At 40.0% G+C, this 14,940-nt stretch overlaps 1 protein-coding gene across 2 annotated transcripts in view; it reads left to right on the plus strand.

Annotated features, from left to right (window-relative positions):
- atr (ATR serine/threonine kinase) overlaps positions 1 to 14,940 on the plus strand; it is a 140,425-nt gene that overhangs the window by 103,054 nt on the left and 22,431 nt on the right. For both annotated transcript variants that reach the window (XM_059993514.1, XM_059993520.1), the window contains 6 exons: positions 504 to 686; positions 2,060 to 2,202; positions 3,976 to 4,073; positions 4,570 to 4,808; positions 11,473 to 11,607; positions 13,756 to 13,956. In XM_059993514.1, coding sequence (XP_059849497.1) covers positions 504 to 686; positions 2,060 to 2,202; positions 3,976 to 4,073; positions 4,570 to 4,808; positions 11,473 to 11,607; positions 13,756 to 13,956 — 999 coding nt within the window. The remainder of the gene's footprint in view (positions 1 to 503; positions 687 to 2,059; positions 2,203 to 3,975; positions 4,074 to 4,569; positions 4,809 to 11,472; positions 11,608 to 13,755; positions 13,957 to 14,940) is intronic.

Genomic DNA, 14,940 nt, shown 5'->3' on the forward strand with positions numbered 1-14,940 from the left:
GAGGAAACGCATATAGTTCTGGGGAGAACATACAAACTCCTTTCAGACAGCAACAGGAATTGAACCCTGATATTACAAATGGTGCTGTAATAGAATTCCGCTAACCAATACACTACTGTGCTGCCCCAACAGATTGCAGCTGTCTTCAAAACCAGAAATCACTGCTGTTATTAGTCCCACAATTATTAATGAGTCTTCTAATTCAAAATACATCAGTAAAAATATATGATCTTCTATGTGCGTATTCTTATGCAACCTTTGACTGGTACTTTTGGTCACTGGTACTCATGGTTACCTTTTCAAAGGTATTTGCTTTACATTACAGTTTGCAAAGAGAGGTATAATAACAGTGTTAGGTTTGGAATGAAGTTGTGAGGCGAAGGTTAAAGGACAGTATGTTTATGCAAATCATGAGTGTAGAAAAGTTGTTTAGATTATTGTTGCATACATCAATTTATTTTGAACATAATAATCCTACATCACTACATTGTTTTTGTTTCCAGGGAGATGTTCACCAAGCCTTAATAGTCCTCCAGAAAGGTGTTGAGTTGTGTTTTGGAGATACAGAACCAGAATTAAGTGACGATAAAAGCTGTTTAATAAAGGGACAAGCTACATTGTTGGTTGGACGTTTCATGGAAGAGACAGCTAATTTTGAAAGCAATGCAGTTATGAAAAAATATAAGGTAATCTGGAATTCATTTATGGCTATATTTATATTATGTGTTAAGTGATTATTTAAATGGGTTTGCTTTGCAAATCCATTTAAAGTAGATACATATCACCATATATAATCCTGAGATTATTTCCAGCGAGGAGAGAGCATAACCTGGATAGTGAACGTCCTTGATGATGGATGGTGCTTTCCTGCGACAGCATTTCATATAGATATGCTCAGTGGTGGAGAAGGCTTTACCCACAATGGACTGGGCCGTATCGATTACTTTTTGTAGGATTTTCTGTTCAAGGGCATTGCTGTTTCCATAAAAAGCTGTGATGTAGCCAGTCAATATACTCTCCACTACACATCTGTAGAAGTTTGTCAAAGTTTTAGATGTTGTGCCAATTCTCTGCAAACTCATTAGGAAGCAGAGGCACTGTCATGCTTTCTTTGTAATTGCACTTGCTTGCTGGGCCAAGGGCAGGTCCTCTGAATTAAAAACAGAGAACAAGTTAAAGTTGCTGACCCTCTCCACCTCATGAGGACTGGCTCATGAATCTCTGGTTTCCTTCTGTAGTCAATTATCAGTTCCTTGGTCTTACTGATATTGAGAAAAAGGTTGTTGCTGTGGCACCACTCAGCCAGATTTTCAGTCTCCCTGCTGTATGCTGATTCATTGCCGCCTTTGATTCGGGACCAAGATCAGTGAACTTATTGATGAGTTGGACACACTGTGAACTCTCTTTCAGGGACTTTACAACTCATGTACTCAATATTATATATTTATTAATGTTTTCTTTGGTTTGTGCACAGTTTGTCTTTTGCACATCAGTTGTTTGTCAGAATTTATATGTAGTTTATCATTGATTCTATAGTATTTCTTTGTTCTACTGTAAATGCCTGCAAGAAAATGGATCTCAGTCTAGGATTCTGATATTGGTCATCTTAATTGTATCACCTATTAGTCTGCACACAGCACAATTCAGATCTCTCGTCAACTGTTCAGGGAGATTGTGTGCTGATAAGAAAGATTAAAAAGAGTTGGGAAACTATGTGAGCTTCTTGCCCAGCATCTTAGATAAAAAACTTTGTTCAGGGACATGATGTGAGGCAAAATAGGAATTTAAAATAGACTTCAGAAGCATAAGCAACTTAGCTTGATTATTTCAGATTTTATGGTACAGTTATAAAAATATTTGAAAGTACTACAACTTTGTTTAATACAACTAAATGAACCAAAATAAACAGTGTAGTAATGTTTTGAGGCAATTAGACCAATGTGTAAGGATTTGATATAGGTTATTTGATTAACATCTGGGTGCAGATAGTGCTTTGTTACTTTTTGCTTGATTATTTTACTACTACGTTCTTTAATTTTTATAATTCAATTTTTTGCAGGAAGTGACCAATTTATTACCAGACTGGGAAGATGGGCACTTTTATTTTGCAAAATATTATGACAAATTAATGCTTATGGTAACTGATAACAAGATCGAAAAGCAGGGAGATTTAATTCGCTACATAGTTCTTCATTTTGGCACGTAAGTTGCTGATTCAAGTGAATCTTATTTTCTTTAAAAACTTATTGTGAATATGCATTACATAAATCTGTTTTTTATTTACTAATATGACAGTGCAATGACTGCTGAAACAGCAGTTTGTTAATATTTAGTTCTTTAAGACTCTACAACTCATGTTTATTTATTTTCTTATTAATATTATTTCAGTTTTATTTACATAATTTGTTAATCTTTTTAGTTGTTTGTAGATTCAGTAGTATTTCTTTGTTCTACTGTGAATGCATGCAAGAAAATGAATCTCGGGGTAGTATTTGGTGCCATACACATATTTTGATCATAAATTTACTTTGAAATTTAAGTGCAAGTCATTGGTCTAAAAATGTGTTATAATGAGATGCTTCCTAGATTACTTCAAAAATTTTTTCATCTTACATAACTAAACTCATGCACGTGACTTTGAAATTTTTGATGTTGTGATGATATCTATCTCTGTGAACCTCAAATTAATTAAAGTCAAATATGTTTTGTTTTATTTGATCTTTAACATCAATGTGCACACAACCTGGCTACTTCTGGTTTGCAAGCAAACCCTTTTCAAAACTTGTTGGCAGTTCAGAGACATTACGTAGATTGGCTGAAAGTTCTTCTGATGGCAAGTAGATTTTCCACTTTGGAAGCAAAGACAGAAAGGAAGGTGAACACTGCATTGGGAAGAGGTTTGCTTTGACTGCAATGTTTGTGATCAGGAGGAGCAGCAATTCTCTTCATTGTCTCACTTTCCCAAATCTCCTCTAAATGTTTCCACCCTTTACAAAGCTCTGTGGAAGTTAAGCTAAGTTGGGAAATTACAGAATTCCGTGTTTTCAAACCAACTCATTCATCACTTTTAAATACAATTTTAAAAAAGCACACTTTAGAATTTGGATTTGTAGCTTTACAATGAGTTAGACTTTGTTCTATAATATGAGCAATTTGGATTGCATTTTCAAGTTCACTTCATTAAATTGACTAAACTAGTCTGGCTAGTTTATCAGTGCAGAATCAAAAGCACGATTGAAGTCAACGTTGAGTTCATTGTTATAGGGACAAGTACATGCATACACAGATGTCATGAAATAGTTACCTGCAGCAACATTGCAGGTGCAAACCATGATATGAATTGCATTGATAAGTAAATCTTAGGAGTTGAATGATTGAGTGAACTTAGACTTTTCTCCTTGGAGCGACGGAGGATGAGAGGTGACCTGATAGAGGTGTATAAGATGATGAGAGGCATAGATCACATGGATAGCCAGAGGGTTTTTCACAGGGCTGAAGTGGCTAACATGAGGGGGCATAGTTTTAAGGTGTTTGGAAGTAGGTACAGAGATGTTGGATGATCAAATGCCTCCTGACAAAGTTGTGTCCAAACAAACCTTTCATCCTTCTTCAGGAGGTTAGTCAAAGGAGGAGCAATATCAGCAAAGTTCTTACAGAACTTAGGATAATATCCAATCATTCCCAGAAACCTTCAGAGCGGCTTTTTACCATTTGGAATGGGAATTTCAGAAATTGCCCGAACTTTTGCCTGAACAGGAGCAAACTCACCTTGACCTACCACATAATCAAGATAACCAAAATAACTCTGTAAACCATCAAGTTTCTTTTTTTTTATATTTACTTCAATACTGCACATTAACTGACCTCTGTACAGAAATCTATAATAGTCAAAAAATCAGAAGGGTAAGTAAGGTTACAAGGAATAATTTGGTTAATATTGTAACACAATGTATAATTCCAAATATTATATGACAGGTCTCTGCGATTTGGAAATCAATTTATCTACCAGTCCATGCCTAGAATGTTATCATTATGGCTTGACTACGGAGCAAAAGCCTATGAATTGGAAAAGGGTAAGAACATTCAGTTTACTTCAGTAAATATTTGTTTTGGCTGCTTTTTCCTGGATAATCCATTCTGGTCAAAAATTCACAAATTGATTCCCATTCCAAGAACTTGAAAAGAGGCATCCATCTTCACCCTCGAGGAATTCTGAAATTGTGCTATCATATGCAAGTCCAAAATTCCGCCTGCTTGCAGAAGGTTCCCTCCTCCTCGCCCTCACGAACCATGTGACTTGGCCACTAACTATTGCACAATCAATGTTCCAAACTCAACAAGTTATTTTGGTACCTCATATGGAAAATGCTTACTGGGCTTTCTAATTACCATGGTGATGGTGATTGTATTTCAATTGCATTTTGTTGGTTTTCATGTGCTTTGCAATGACCTGAGGTTTTGATGTTATATAATTGCAAATATTTTAACATTTGATTTAACTGGGAGTAAAACTAAATATTTGCATAACATTTGTAACAACTGAACAAATATTAATTCTTCTCTACACAGCATCTGGACGCACTGCTGATCGCATTGCCATGAGAACTGAACTTGAGAAAATTAACAAAGTGATAGAGGATCATACTAACTACTTAGCTCCTTACCAATTCCTGACGGCATTTTCTCAGCTGATTTCAAGAATATGCCATTTCCACGATGATGTGTTTGCAAGACTGAAAGGCATTATTGTCAAGGTTTTCTTGGCCTATCCCCAGCAGGCTATGTGGATGATGACAGCTGTGTGCAAGGTAATTAAGTGAAACCAACATAGTAATTCAGTACGTATCACTTAAGTTATTATCTCTGTCTGTAATCAGAGCGGTGTGATTGAAACATTCTTCAACTGAAATAATCTGTCTGATTCTTCAGAAATCGCTATTATTTGCTGCATACCTTTTAAATACACCGAAGTCCTGTTTCCCGTGCTCTCTTAAAACCTGTTGTGTTTACTGGAATATTTATTATCCTACTTGACAATATCGATTAAAAAGCGCTTTGAGACATTAATAAGAATATTGAGTAGTTCAAAAAATCTGTCTGGCGGATGCCACCGAAGTTGCAGAGATGCTGGATTCTCAGGCTTGGGTTGTGATTGCACTCAAGAATTTAAAGGGAAGTTAGGTCCGTACAACCTCCAAGAGGACCATGGTTTGGAGGTTGTGTGCTTCAATCACTCAGAGCTTGGCTTGAGTCAGGGCTTTCTGCTTTGGCTCTTGGTAGGATCACCCATGCCAAGCGGGTCAAAGGGTAGAGGCCAGACTAAGAGTGGTCCACTAGTCCTCCAGGTTCGACCGGTCAGCTCAGGGATAACTGGACAAACAACTGTTATGGAAACAGCAATGAAGAATTCTACATTGGTGTGCAGTGGTATTCCTGAGTCTCCATCTGGGACTTGTATGATGACAGTAAACCGAGAGGAGGCCACTGACATGATGAAGGAAGCAGTGAACATTGCTAGAGATGGAGAACCTTCATTGCTGCACTAAACCATACAACTTTGGAGTAGAATTAGGCCATTTGGCTTGAGTTTGCTCTGCCATTTTGTCGTGGCTGATCCATTTTCCTCTCAGTCCCAATCTTCTACCTTCTCCCCATATCCCTTCATGCCCTGACAAATGAAGAACCTATCAACCTCTGCCTTAAATACACATACAGACTTGGTCTCCACAGCTGCCTGTGGCAAAGAATTCCAAGTTGTAGAATACACCTGCTGGTGCTATTGGACACGTCTTCAGTGATGAACTTGGGGTGGTAGGATGTTTCGGGTCTTTAATCATCATACACCCTCTCCCGGGTGACCCAGCCGGGGGTGATCAGCCCCCGACTTGTGTCCAAGTGGTGCACTAATCCACAGATCCCCCCTCAGGATCCACAGCCACCGCGACACCTTTTCAGCAGACTCCAGAATGTTCTTGGTGGCTCTTCTGCACTGCAGTCCTTTAACTCCAAGGAGTTTAAGAGTTCGCTGTAATGAATGGCCAGTAAAACCCCGGCACCCAACTTTGACTGGCTCAACAGTGAGCTCTCCAGCCATTGCACCCACTTCGACTGTCTCCCAGCGAGCTCTCCAGCCATTGCACCCACTTCGACTGTCTCCCAGCGAGCTCTCCAGCCATTGCACCCACTTCGACTGGCTCCCAACGAGCTCTCCAGCCATTGCACCCACTTCGACTGTCTCACAGTAAGCTCTCCAGCCATTGCACCCACTTCGACTGTCTCCCAGCGAGCTCTCCAGCCATTGCTCCAGCATTCTGCAACAAAATCTGTGTATTTAGCCCTCTTGAACTCGTTGGCCTCTTCAATCTGGTCTTCCCAGGGGACAGTAAGTTCCAGCAAGACCACTTGCTTTGTAGACTCCGATATTAACACCATGTCTGGGCAGAGCGGAGTAGCTGCGATGATCTCTGGGAACTTGAGCTGCCTCCTTAGGTTGACTTGGAGCTGTCAGTCTCGTGCAGTGGCAAGAAGTCCTCCCGAGGAGCTAGGCCGATGTTGAACCTTCTTCCCCACTCTAATAAAGGTGATAGACTGTTTGGGAACGTGCTGATTTTTGGTGTCTTGAATCGCTGTGCTGATTGCATCCGCCATAGACCTTAGGACTTGGTCATGGTGCCAGTGATATTGCCCTTCCCCCAACACCTTCGGGCAGCAACTGAGGATGTGCTTCAAAGTGCCCCTCCTCTGGCACAATTGGTGTGCTGGAGTGTTTGCCATGTGCAGGTTGGCCGGGCTTGGGAGAATGTCACAGACTGAATGGATGAGAAACTTGATGCACAATGGTTCGGCTCTCCAGAGCTCTGTCCAGGTGAGCTTGCGAGGTTCCGCATGCTCCCACCTAGTCCAGGCGCCCTGTTTGGACATGCCGACTATCTTGTTGCATCGATTTTCCTCCGTCTCTGCTCGTATCTCATCCTGAACCAGTTGGCGCCTCTCATTTCTGCGGGTTTTGTTGTAGTGTGCTTTGTGAAAACAGTCCGGTCCCGCCCGCCCCACCGCTATAGTGCCTACCAAACTGTTGTGCCACAGCTGAGCCTGCGCTCTGGCGACAGCTTCCTGTGCCTGCCACTTCCTTCCGGTCTTTACGCGGATTTCTGCCAAAGCGACTTTAACATCAGAGGAGTCTCGGTACATCATAACCTCCCTGCCTCAAGTGACTTTGAATTCCTCTGATAGGCCGCTGATGGGGAGCTGCAGCTTAGTGGAATGCCCATACAGGCCAATACAGCTTAAGGCCCGGGGGAGCCCCAGCCGCCTCTGAAGAATCTTGCCTGACATATAAGATCAGACAGCTGAGACAAGAACTCTAATCTCTGAAGCGCCAATTTAAGTTGGCCAAGGAGGAGGAGAAAACTGCCCCGTCAAACCTCACAGATCTCATGAGGAGGAGGAGAAAACTGCCACGTCAAACCTCACAGATCTCATGAGGAGGAGGAGAAAACTGCCCCGTCAAACCTCACAGATCTCATGAGGAGGAGGAGAAAACTGCCACGTCAAACCTCACAGATCTCATGAGGAGGAGGAGAAAACTGCCCCGTCAAACCTCACAGATCTCATGAGGAGGAGGAGAAAACTGCCCCGTCAAACCTCACAGATCTCATGAGGAGGAGGAGAAAACTGCCGCGTCAAACCTCACAGATCTCATGAGGAGGAGGAGAAAACTGCCCCATCAAACCTCACAGATCTCATGAGGAGGAGGAGAAAACTGCCCCGTCAGACCTCACAGATCTCATGAGGAGGAGGAGAAAACTGCCCCGTCAAACCTCACAGATCTCATGAGGAGGAGGAGAAAACTGCCCCGTCAGACCTCACAGATATCATGAGGAGGAGGAGAAAACTGCCCCGTCAAACCTCACAGATCTCATGAGGAGGAGGAGAAAACTGCCCCGTCAGACCTCACAGATATCATGAGGAGGAGGAGAAAACTGCCCCGTCAAACCTCACAGATCTCATGAGGAGGAGGAGGAAACTGCCCTGTCAGACCTCACAGATATCATGAGGAGGAGGAAAAAACTGCCCCGTCAAACCTCACAGATCTCATGAGGAGGAGGAGGAAACTGCCCCGTCAGACCTCACAGATCTCATGAGGAGGAGGAGAAAACTGCCCAGTCAGACCTCACAGATCTCATGAGGAGGAGGAGAAAACTGCCCCGTCAGACCTCACAGATCTCATGAGGAGGAGGAGAAAACTGTCCCGTCAAACCTCACAGATCTCATGAGGAGGAGGAGAAAACTGTCCCGTCAGAACCTCACAGATCTCATGAGGAGGAGGAGAAAACTGCCCTGTCAAACCTCACAGATCTCATGAGGAGGAGGAGAAAACTGCCCCGTCAAACCTCACAGATCTCATGAGGAGGAGGAGAAAACTGCCCTGTCAGACCTCACAGATCTCATGAGGAGGAGGAGAAAGCTGCCCCGTCAGACCTCACAGATCTCATGAGGAGGAGGAAAAAACTGCCCTGTCAGACCTCACAGATCTCATGAGGAGGAGGAGGAGAAAACTGCCCCATCAGACTTCACAGATATCATGAGGAGGAGGAAACTGCCCCGTCAGACCTCACAGATCTCATGAGGAGGAGGAGGAGAAAACTGCCCCATCAGACCTCACAGATATCATGAGGGCAAGGCTCATCTCAGTCAGGTAGGCTGAGTGGCACTGAAGGAGGGGCAAGGAGAGGGCCCAAAAGCACAGTGCTTTCATTACCAATCCCTTCGGCTTCACCAACAGAATACTGAGACAGAAGTGAAGTGGCCACCTCACTTGTTCTGTAGAGGAGATAAACCACCATCTCTGTATCATTTTCAGTGACGCCTCGAGAGAGCAGGACCTCGGTCTGTGTGAGAAACTGGTGACACCTCCAGAACCGGTGATCCAAGTCAACATCTCTGAGCCCACCCTGTAGGAGTCAAAGCAGCAAGAGCAAGTTCCACCCCTGGCCCCAGCGGAGTGCCTTCTAGCAGTGCCCAAGGCTCCTTGTGCAACTTTGGAAGATCTTAAAGGTGATCTGGTGGAGAGGAAAGGTCGCTATTCAGTGGAGGCAAGTGGAGGGTGTCTGGACACCAAAAGAAGAGGATTCAAGCAAAAGCGAGCAGTTTCATATCATCTTGCTGCTCAGCATTGAAGGGAAGATCTTCTTCAAGATTGTGGCCCAGATTGACATGTAAATTTGATTTAGGAGGGTTACAACGTCCAAATTTTAAGAATTATTATAAAGCAAATCAACTTAGATTTATAGCATCTTTTTTTGATGAAGAAAAACCGGCATGGATTAGAATAGAATTAGATAAGATAGGAGAAAACATACCAGAAGATTTTATATACAAATGGGAATCCAAATGGATAAGGGAAAAAAAAGAATCTCCTATATTAAGACACTTGATTGATATATGGAATAAGGTAAATATGGACGCTGAGGTAAGGAAATCTTTATTAGCAAAAAGTACTTTAATTCAAAATAGGCTTATTCCTTTTACAATGGATAATAAACTTTTACATAATTAGTTCCAAAAAGGGCAAAAAGGGAGTAAATATATAGGTGATTGTTTTGAAGCAGGTATATTGATGTCGTTTGATCAATTAAAAAAATAAATATAAAATATCAAATAACACTCTTTTCTGTTATTTTCAATTAAAGGCTTATTTACGAGAAAAGCTGGGTCAAACAATGTTGATGCCAAAATCTAGTGAAATAGAAATATTAATTCAAAAAGGAAAAATTAAAAAATTTATATCTTGTATGTGTAATTTGATTCAAAAATAGACAAATAAATCAGGAATTCATAAATCAAGACAAAAATGGGAATCTGATTTGAATGTTAAAACTGGTCAAGATTATGTTCTGATAGTATGAAAAATACAATAAATGTTCGACTTAGATTAATACAATATAATTTTTTACATCAATTATATATAACACCACAGAAAATAGATTAAATTCAAATACGTCTGACCAATGTTTTCGATGTAATCAAGAAATTGGTACTTTTTTACCTTCTACTTGGTCTTGGTTTAAAATTCAACCATTTTGGATAAATCTAAGACTTTTATTGGAACAAATTACTGGAGTACATCTCCCACATAGTCCAGTATTATTTTTATTAGGAGACATTGAAAGAACAATACCGAAACTTAAATTGAATAAGTATCAGAAAAAATTTATAAAAATTACATTGGCAGTAGCCAAAAAAGTTATCGCAGTTACTTGGAAATCTGATTTATATTTAACTATGGATCATTGGAATAATGAAATACATAGTTGTATTCCACTTGAAAAAATTACATACAATCTAAAAAATGAATATGATATATTTTTGAAAATTTGGCTCCCATACTTACAAAAGATAGGATTAAGTACATAGGTCCTTTGAAGATAAAATTATAAAGTAATTGGGGAAAGTGAAAATAAATATTTAAATTATTTTGAACTCCATGGAGCATGTGGAGATCCTCCGATATCCAGGCAATCTTTCTCTCTTCTTTTTTCTTTCTTTAGATAAGGGTTAAGGGGGGAGGGTTAAGGGTCAATGTTATTTTTCTCACTTTTTTATCATCACATTTATTCTTTGTAATTTTCTAAAATTTAATAAATTATATTAAAAAAAAAGATTGTGGCCCAGTGTTTAATTGAGTTCCTCTTGAAGGAATACATAGACACCTCCGTGCGGAAAGGGGGAGACCCAGGAGTACGCGGATGCCTAGAGCACAGCAGTGGTGACCCAGCTGATCCAGGAGGCAAGGGAAATCAGAGGAGACCTTGCAGCACTCTGGCTAGACCTAACTAACACCTATGGATCCATCCCACACAAGCTCGTTGAAACAGCACTGACAAGACGCCATGTTCCAGAGATGATCCGAAACCTTATTCTGGACTATTACAGCAACTTCAGGTTGAGAGTCTCCTCAGGGTCACTAACATCGGCTGGAGAAGGGCATAATCACTGGCTGCACAATCTCGGTGTCACTCTTCTCACTGGCCATGAACATGATTGTCAAGTCTAGATCCTGACTATTTACAATGAAATAATGGAAGCATTTGGACTGGTTTGTTTATCAGAAGTCAAGATCTAAGTCATAGCTGAAGGAAAAAACCTGACTTCTAAATGCAATATGACAAAATTACTTTGCATTGTTATCATTGTGCCATCTTCCTGCTTTTTCCAAAAAAAAGCATGGATATCATCTGCTTGACTAATCTATAAATAACTTTCACTTTTGGAGGTAAATTTTGATTTTAGTATTGATCAAAATTTAGCAACTCCTGATGTTGTGGGTATATTCAGGTTGATTACCATCCTTCTAATCCATTCAGCAAACTTGCCAGACTTTGCAGAAAGAAATATAAATGATATGTTAATTTGCTTTTCTTCATGGATTAGATTCTGCACCAAATGTAAAAGATGAATTTTCTTTTGCAGTCATCTTATGCGACACGAGTTAATAGGTGTAAGGAAATTCTTCAGAAGGCCATTAATGATGACAGCCGTTTAGGCAAGTTTGTAGGAGATGCCACTCGTCTCACTGAAAAGTTGCTGGAACTGTGCAACAAAACGGTACGTGCCTTCATTTATAGTGGTATTCCTATCTGCTTGTTAAGATTGTGTAGAATGAGGTTTATTATCACTGACATATGTCATGAGATTTTTTGTTTTGTGGCAGCAGTACAGTGTAATACATAAAAAATTACCATAAGGTACAATAAGAAAGATACAGTATAACAAATAAATAAGTTGTGTAAAACGAGTGCAAAATTGTGAGGTAGTGTTCGTTGGTTCATGGTCCATTCAGAAATCTGATGGCAGATGGGAAAAAGCTGTTCCTAAAATATTAAGTTTGTGTTTTCAGGCTCCTGTACCTTGATGGTAGCAATGAGTAGAGGGTATCTCCTGGGTGATGGGGTCCTCAATGATGGATGTTGCCTTTCTGAGTCATTGTCTTTTGAAGATTTTCTCGATGGTGGGGAGGCTAATATGTAAATACTCACAATCTTAAAATTGTGATTGAAAATGCCCGTAGTCAATGTGCTTATTAAAGCAAGGTCTATATTTGATGATATTGTGAATTGGTTCTCCTTGTTCTATCCTCATCCCCTCCACACCCAGTTCCAAAATATTTGCCACTTTCCAGGAAGGATCTGTTTTTGAACGTGGGTTTCTCTTTTGAGTCTCAATATGCATGAGGGAATATGTCAACTGGGATTTGAAACCGGCTTTGTCAGAAGTAGCTGTTCTTTTTGTATATCATTTTAATGAAAAGTAAGCAAACGCCATTTGGCCCTTTGAGCTAGATTTACCGTTATGTCTGATCCTCTTTGTAAACACCATATTCCTGCTTTTCCTCATGTATTTATCCACGATACCACATCAGTCATTCATTTGCCACTCACTGCACTTGCCTAAGTTATCTTGTGTCCTCCTCAGAATTCACAAATTCTCAATCCACCATGTTTCATCTCATCGTCATCCTGAGAAATATTACATTTGGTTTCCTTATCCATATTATTGACGTATGTTGCAGATACTTACATAGTGAGCTGGGGCTCAAGCTCTGATTCCTCTGGTGCCCCATAAATGCACCCTGTAAAAGATACTTTAGTGTCCGCCTATATGCTGGGAGTAGAAGTACAGCCAGCTGATCAGACTTTCCAAAGTGTGGGATTGAGATGGCATGGTAAGCATCCTTGATGGTGGTATAACAGTGGTCAAGTGTGTTGGCTCCTCTGGTTCCACAGGTGATATGTTAGTAGTTGTTCAGAGACTTCTTCAAGCTAAGCTGATTGAAATCCCCCACAGTGATAAGCAAGGCATCTGGGTGTGCTATTTTGTGACTGCTGATGTTGGCCTGAGGTAGAATGAGCACCACTACCAGGATGATGCCGAGAAACTCCCTCGGCAGATGCTGATTCAAAATTCCACACCTCAGGAAGGAGGCATCCACCATTAAGGACCCCCATCACCCTTCTCATTGCCACCGTCAAGGAGGAGGTACAGGAAATGAAGACACACACTCAAACTTTCAAGAACAACTTCTTACCCTCTGCCATCAGATTTCTTAATGGTCCATGAGATAGATAGATAAGTAAATATTGTAATTTATATGTTTTCTTTATTATCTATTGCAATGTACAGCTCCTGCAAAACAACATATTTCATGACATATCCCAGTGATATTAAGAATATGTATATAGAGTAGATTAAAAATGGTGGAAAAACAGAAATAATATATATATTAAAAAATGTGAGATAGTGTTCATGAGTTCAGTGTTTAATTAGGATCATATGCTAGAGGGGAAGAAGCTGTTCATGAATCACTGAGTATGTACCTTATCTTGAGGTGTAGAAAAAGATTTTGTTTTGTTAGTCCTGTGGGCATTTTTGTCCACATTATTTCAGTTTAAACCCTTCAATTCGCAGCAAAAATCAAATTTAAGGTATAAATTTGAGTGATTGTATTTTATCCTTTGAAGTTTGTGTTTTTTTTTAAGATGTTTTGCATATTTTGTAGTTTGTGCTTTTTTTTTGCACATTGGGGTTTGAAGTTTTTCTTTTAACAGTTATGGTTTTTCTTTGTTTTGTGCCGATCTGTGGGAAGATAAATCTCAGGGGTTGTATACTGCATACTTAGATAATAAATGTACTTTGAATTGTGAACTCAAATTAACAATGGCTTTATGTCTGACATTTCAACATTTCTTCTTGTAGGTAGATGGAAACAACACAACTTTAAGTATGAGCGTTCATTTCAAATTGCTGAAACGATTGGTGGAAGAGCCAGCTTTCAGTGAAATCCTCATCCCTCTGCAATCTGTGATGACTCCCACTCTGCCATCAACTCCAGGCACCCACACAACTCATGACCCTTTCCCTGGTCATTGGGCCTACATTGCTGGCTTTGCAGACATGGTAAATTGTCAATTATTTTTAATATGTTCCTGTTTCATCGTTAGTTCTCAAATTAGCTGTGTGTAGATGTTCAAGATGTTACCACCTTCTGCCTGAATGAGAAAGTACTCAACAACTGGTGTGCTGCATAGCCTTATGTCGTTATTGGACTAAGTCAGGAATTGAAACAGCAGTATAAAAATAAATTTTGCGCTTCCAGATATTTCACTGTTTGAAATATTTTACTTGGGAACAACAGGTAAAATAGGGAAAACTCATATATAATAAAGTCATCATTTGTATTATAAACTTGTAATTATATTGCTGAGTTGGTTATGACACTAGTCTTGAAGTTGAGTTCTGACAGCATTTTCAATATACTGTACCTTGTGAAGTTTGTCCCTTCTGCCTCAACTTGCGATTTGCAAGTTTTTTGATGGTTTTTTACCAGTTTTTTAAAAAAAAAATTCATACTTAAAGTTACCTCTTTACTAGCTGGATGTTGGCTTCAAAATTTGCTTCTTAAACTTGATGTTCATTTTGCATTGTGATGTATTTATCAGCTTTTTTTGGAAATGTATTTTACACTTTTGGCGTCTGACTTTTTTTGTATTTCTTTGCCATTGGAAACTACCTCAATGTTAATGTGATTTGATTGTCATATTCTTTCACTTAATAATCTGGGTGATGTGGATGCAAACCTCTATTGGCTATAACATGCATGATATAACTGGGATCACCTGTAGTGTGAATCGTCACCTAGCCCAATTGGACTACAACTCAGAGTCCTGAGAGAGGTTGCTGAAGAGATAGTGGATGCATTGATCATGATCTTTCAAAAATCTCACTTGATTCTGGCATGGTCCTGGAAGACTGGAAGATTGCAAATGTCACTCCACTTTTTAACGAAGGGAGGAATGCAAAAGAAAGGAAATTATACATCAGGTAGACTGACCTCAGTGGTTAGGAAAGTGTTGGAGTCCATTGTTAAGGATGAAGTTTTGG

This window comes from Hypanus sabinus, chromosome 2 (assembly GCF_030144855.1).
Source record: "Hypanus sabinus isolate sHypSab1 chromosome 2, sHypSab1.hap1, whole genome shotgun sequence".
In the NCBI taxonomy this organism is placed as follows: domain Eukaryota; kingdom Metazoa; phylum Chordata; class Chondrichthyes; order Myliobatiformes; family Dasyatidae; genus Hypanus; species Hypanus sabinus.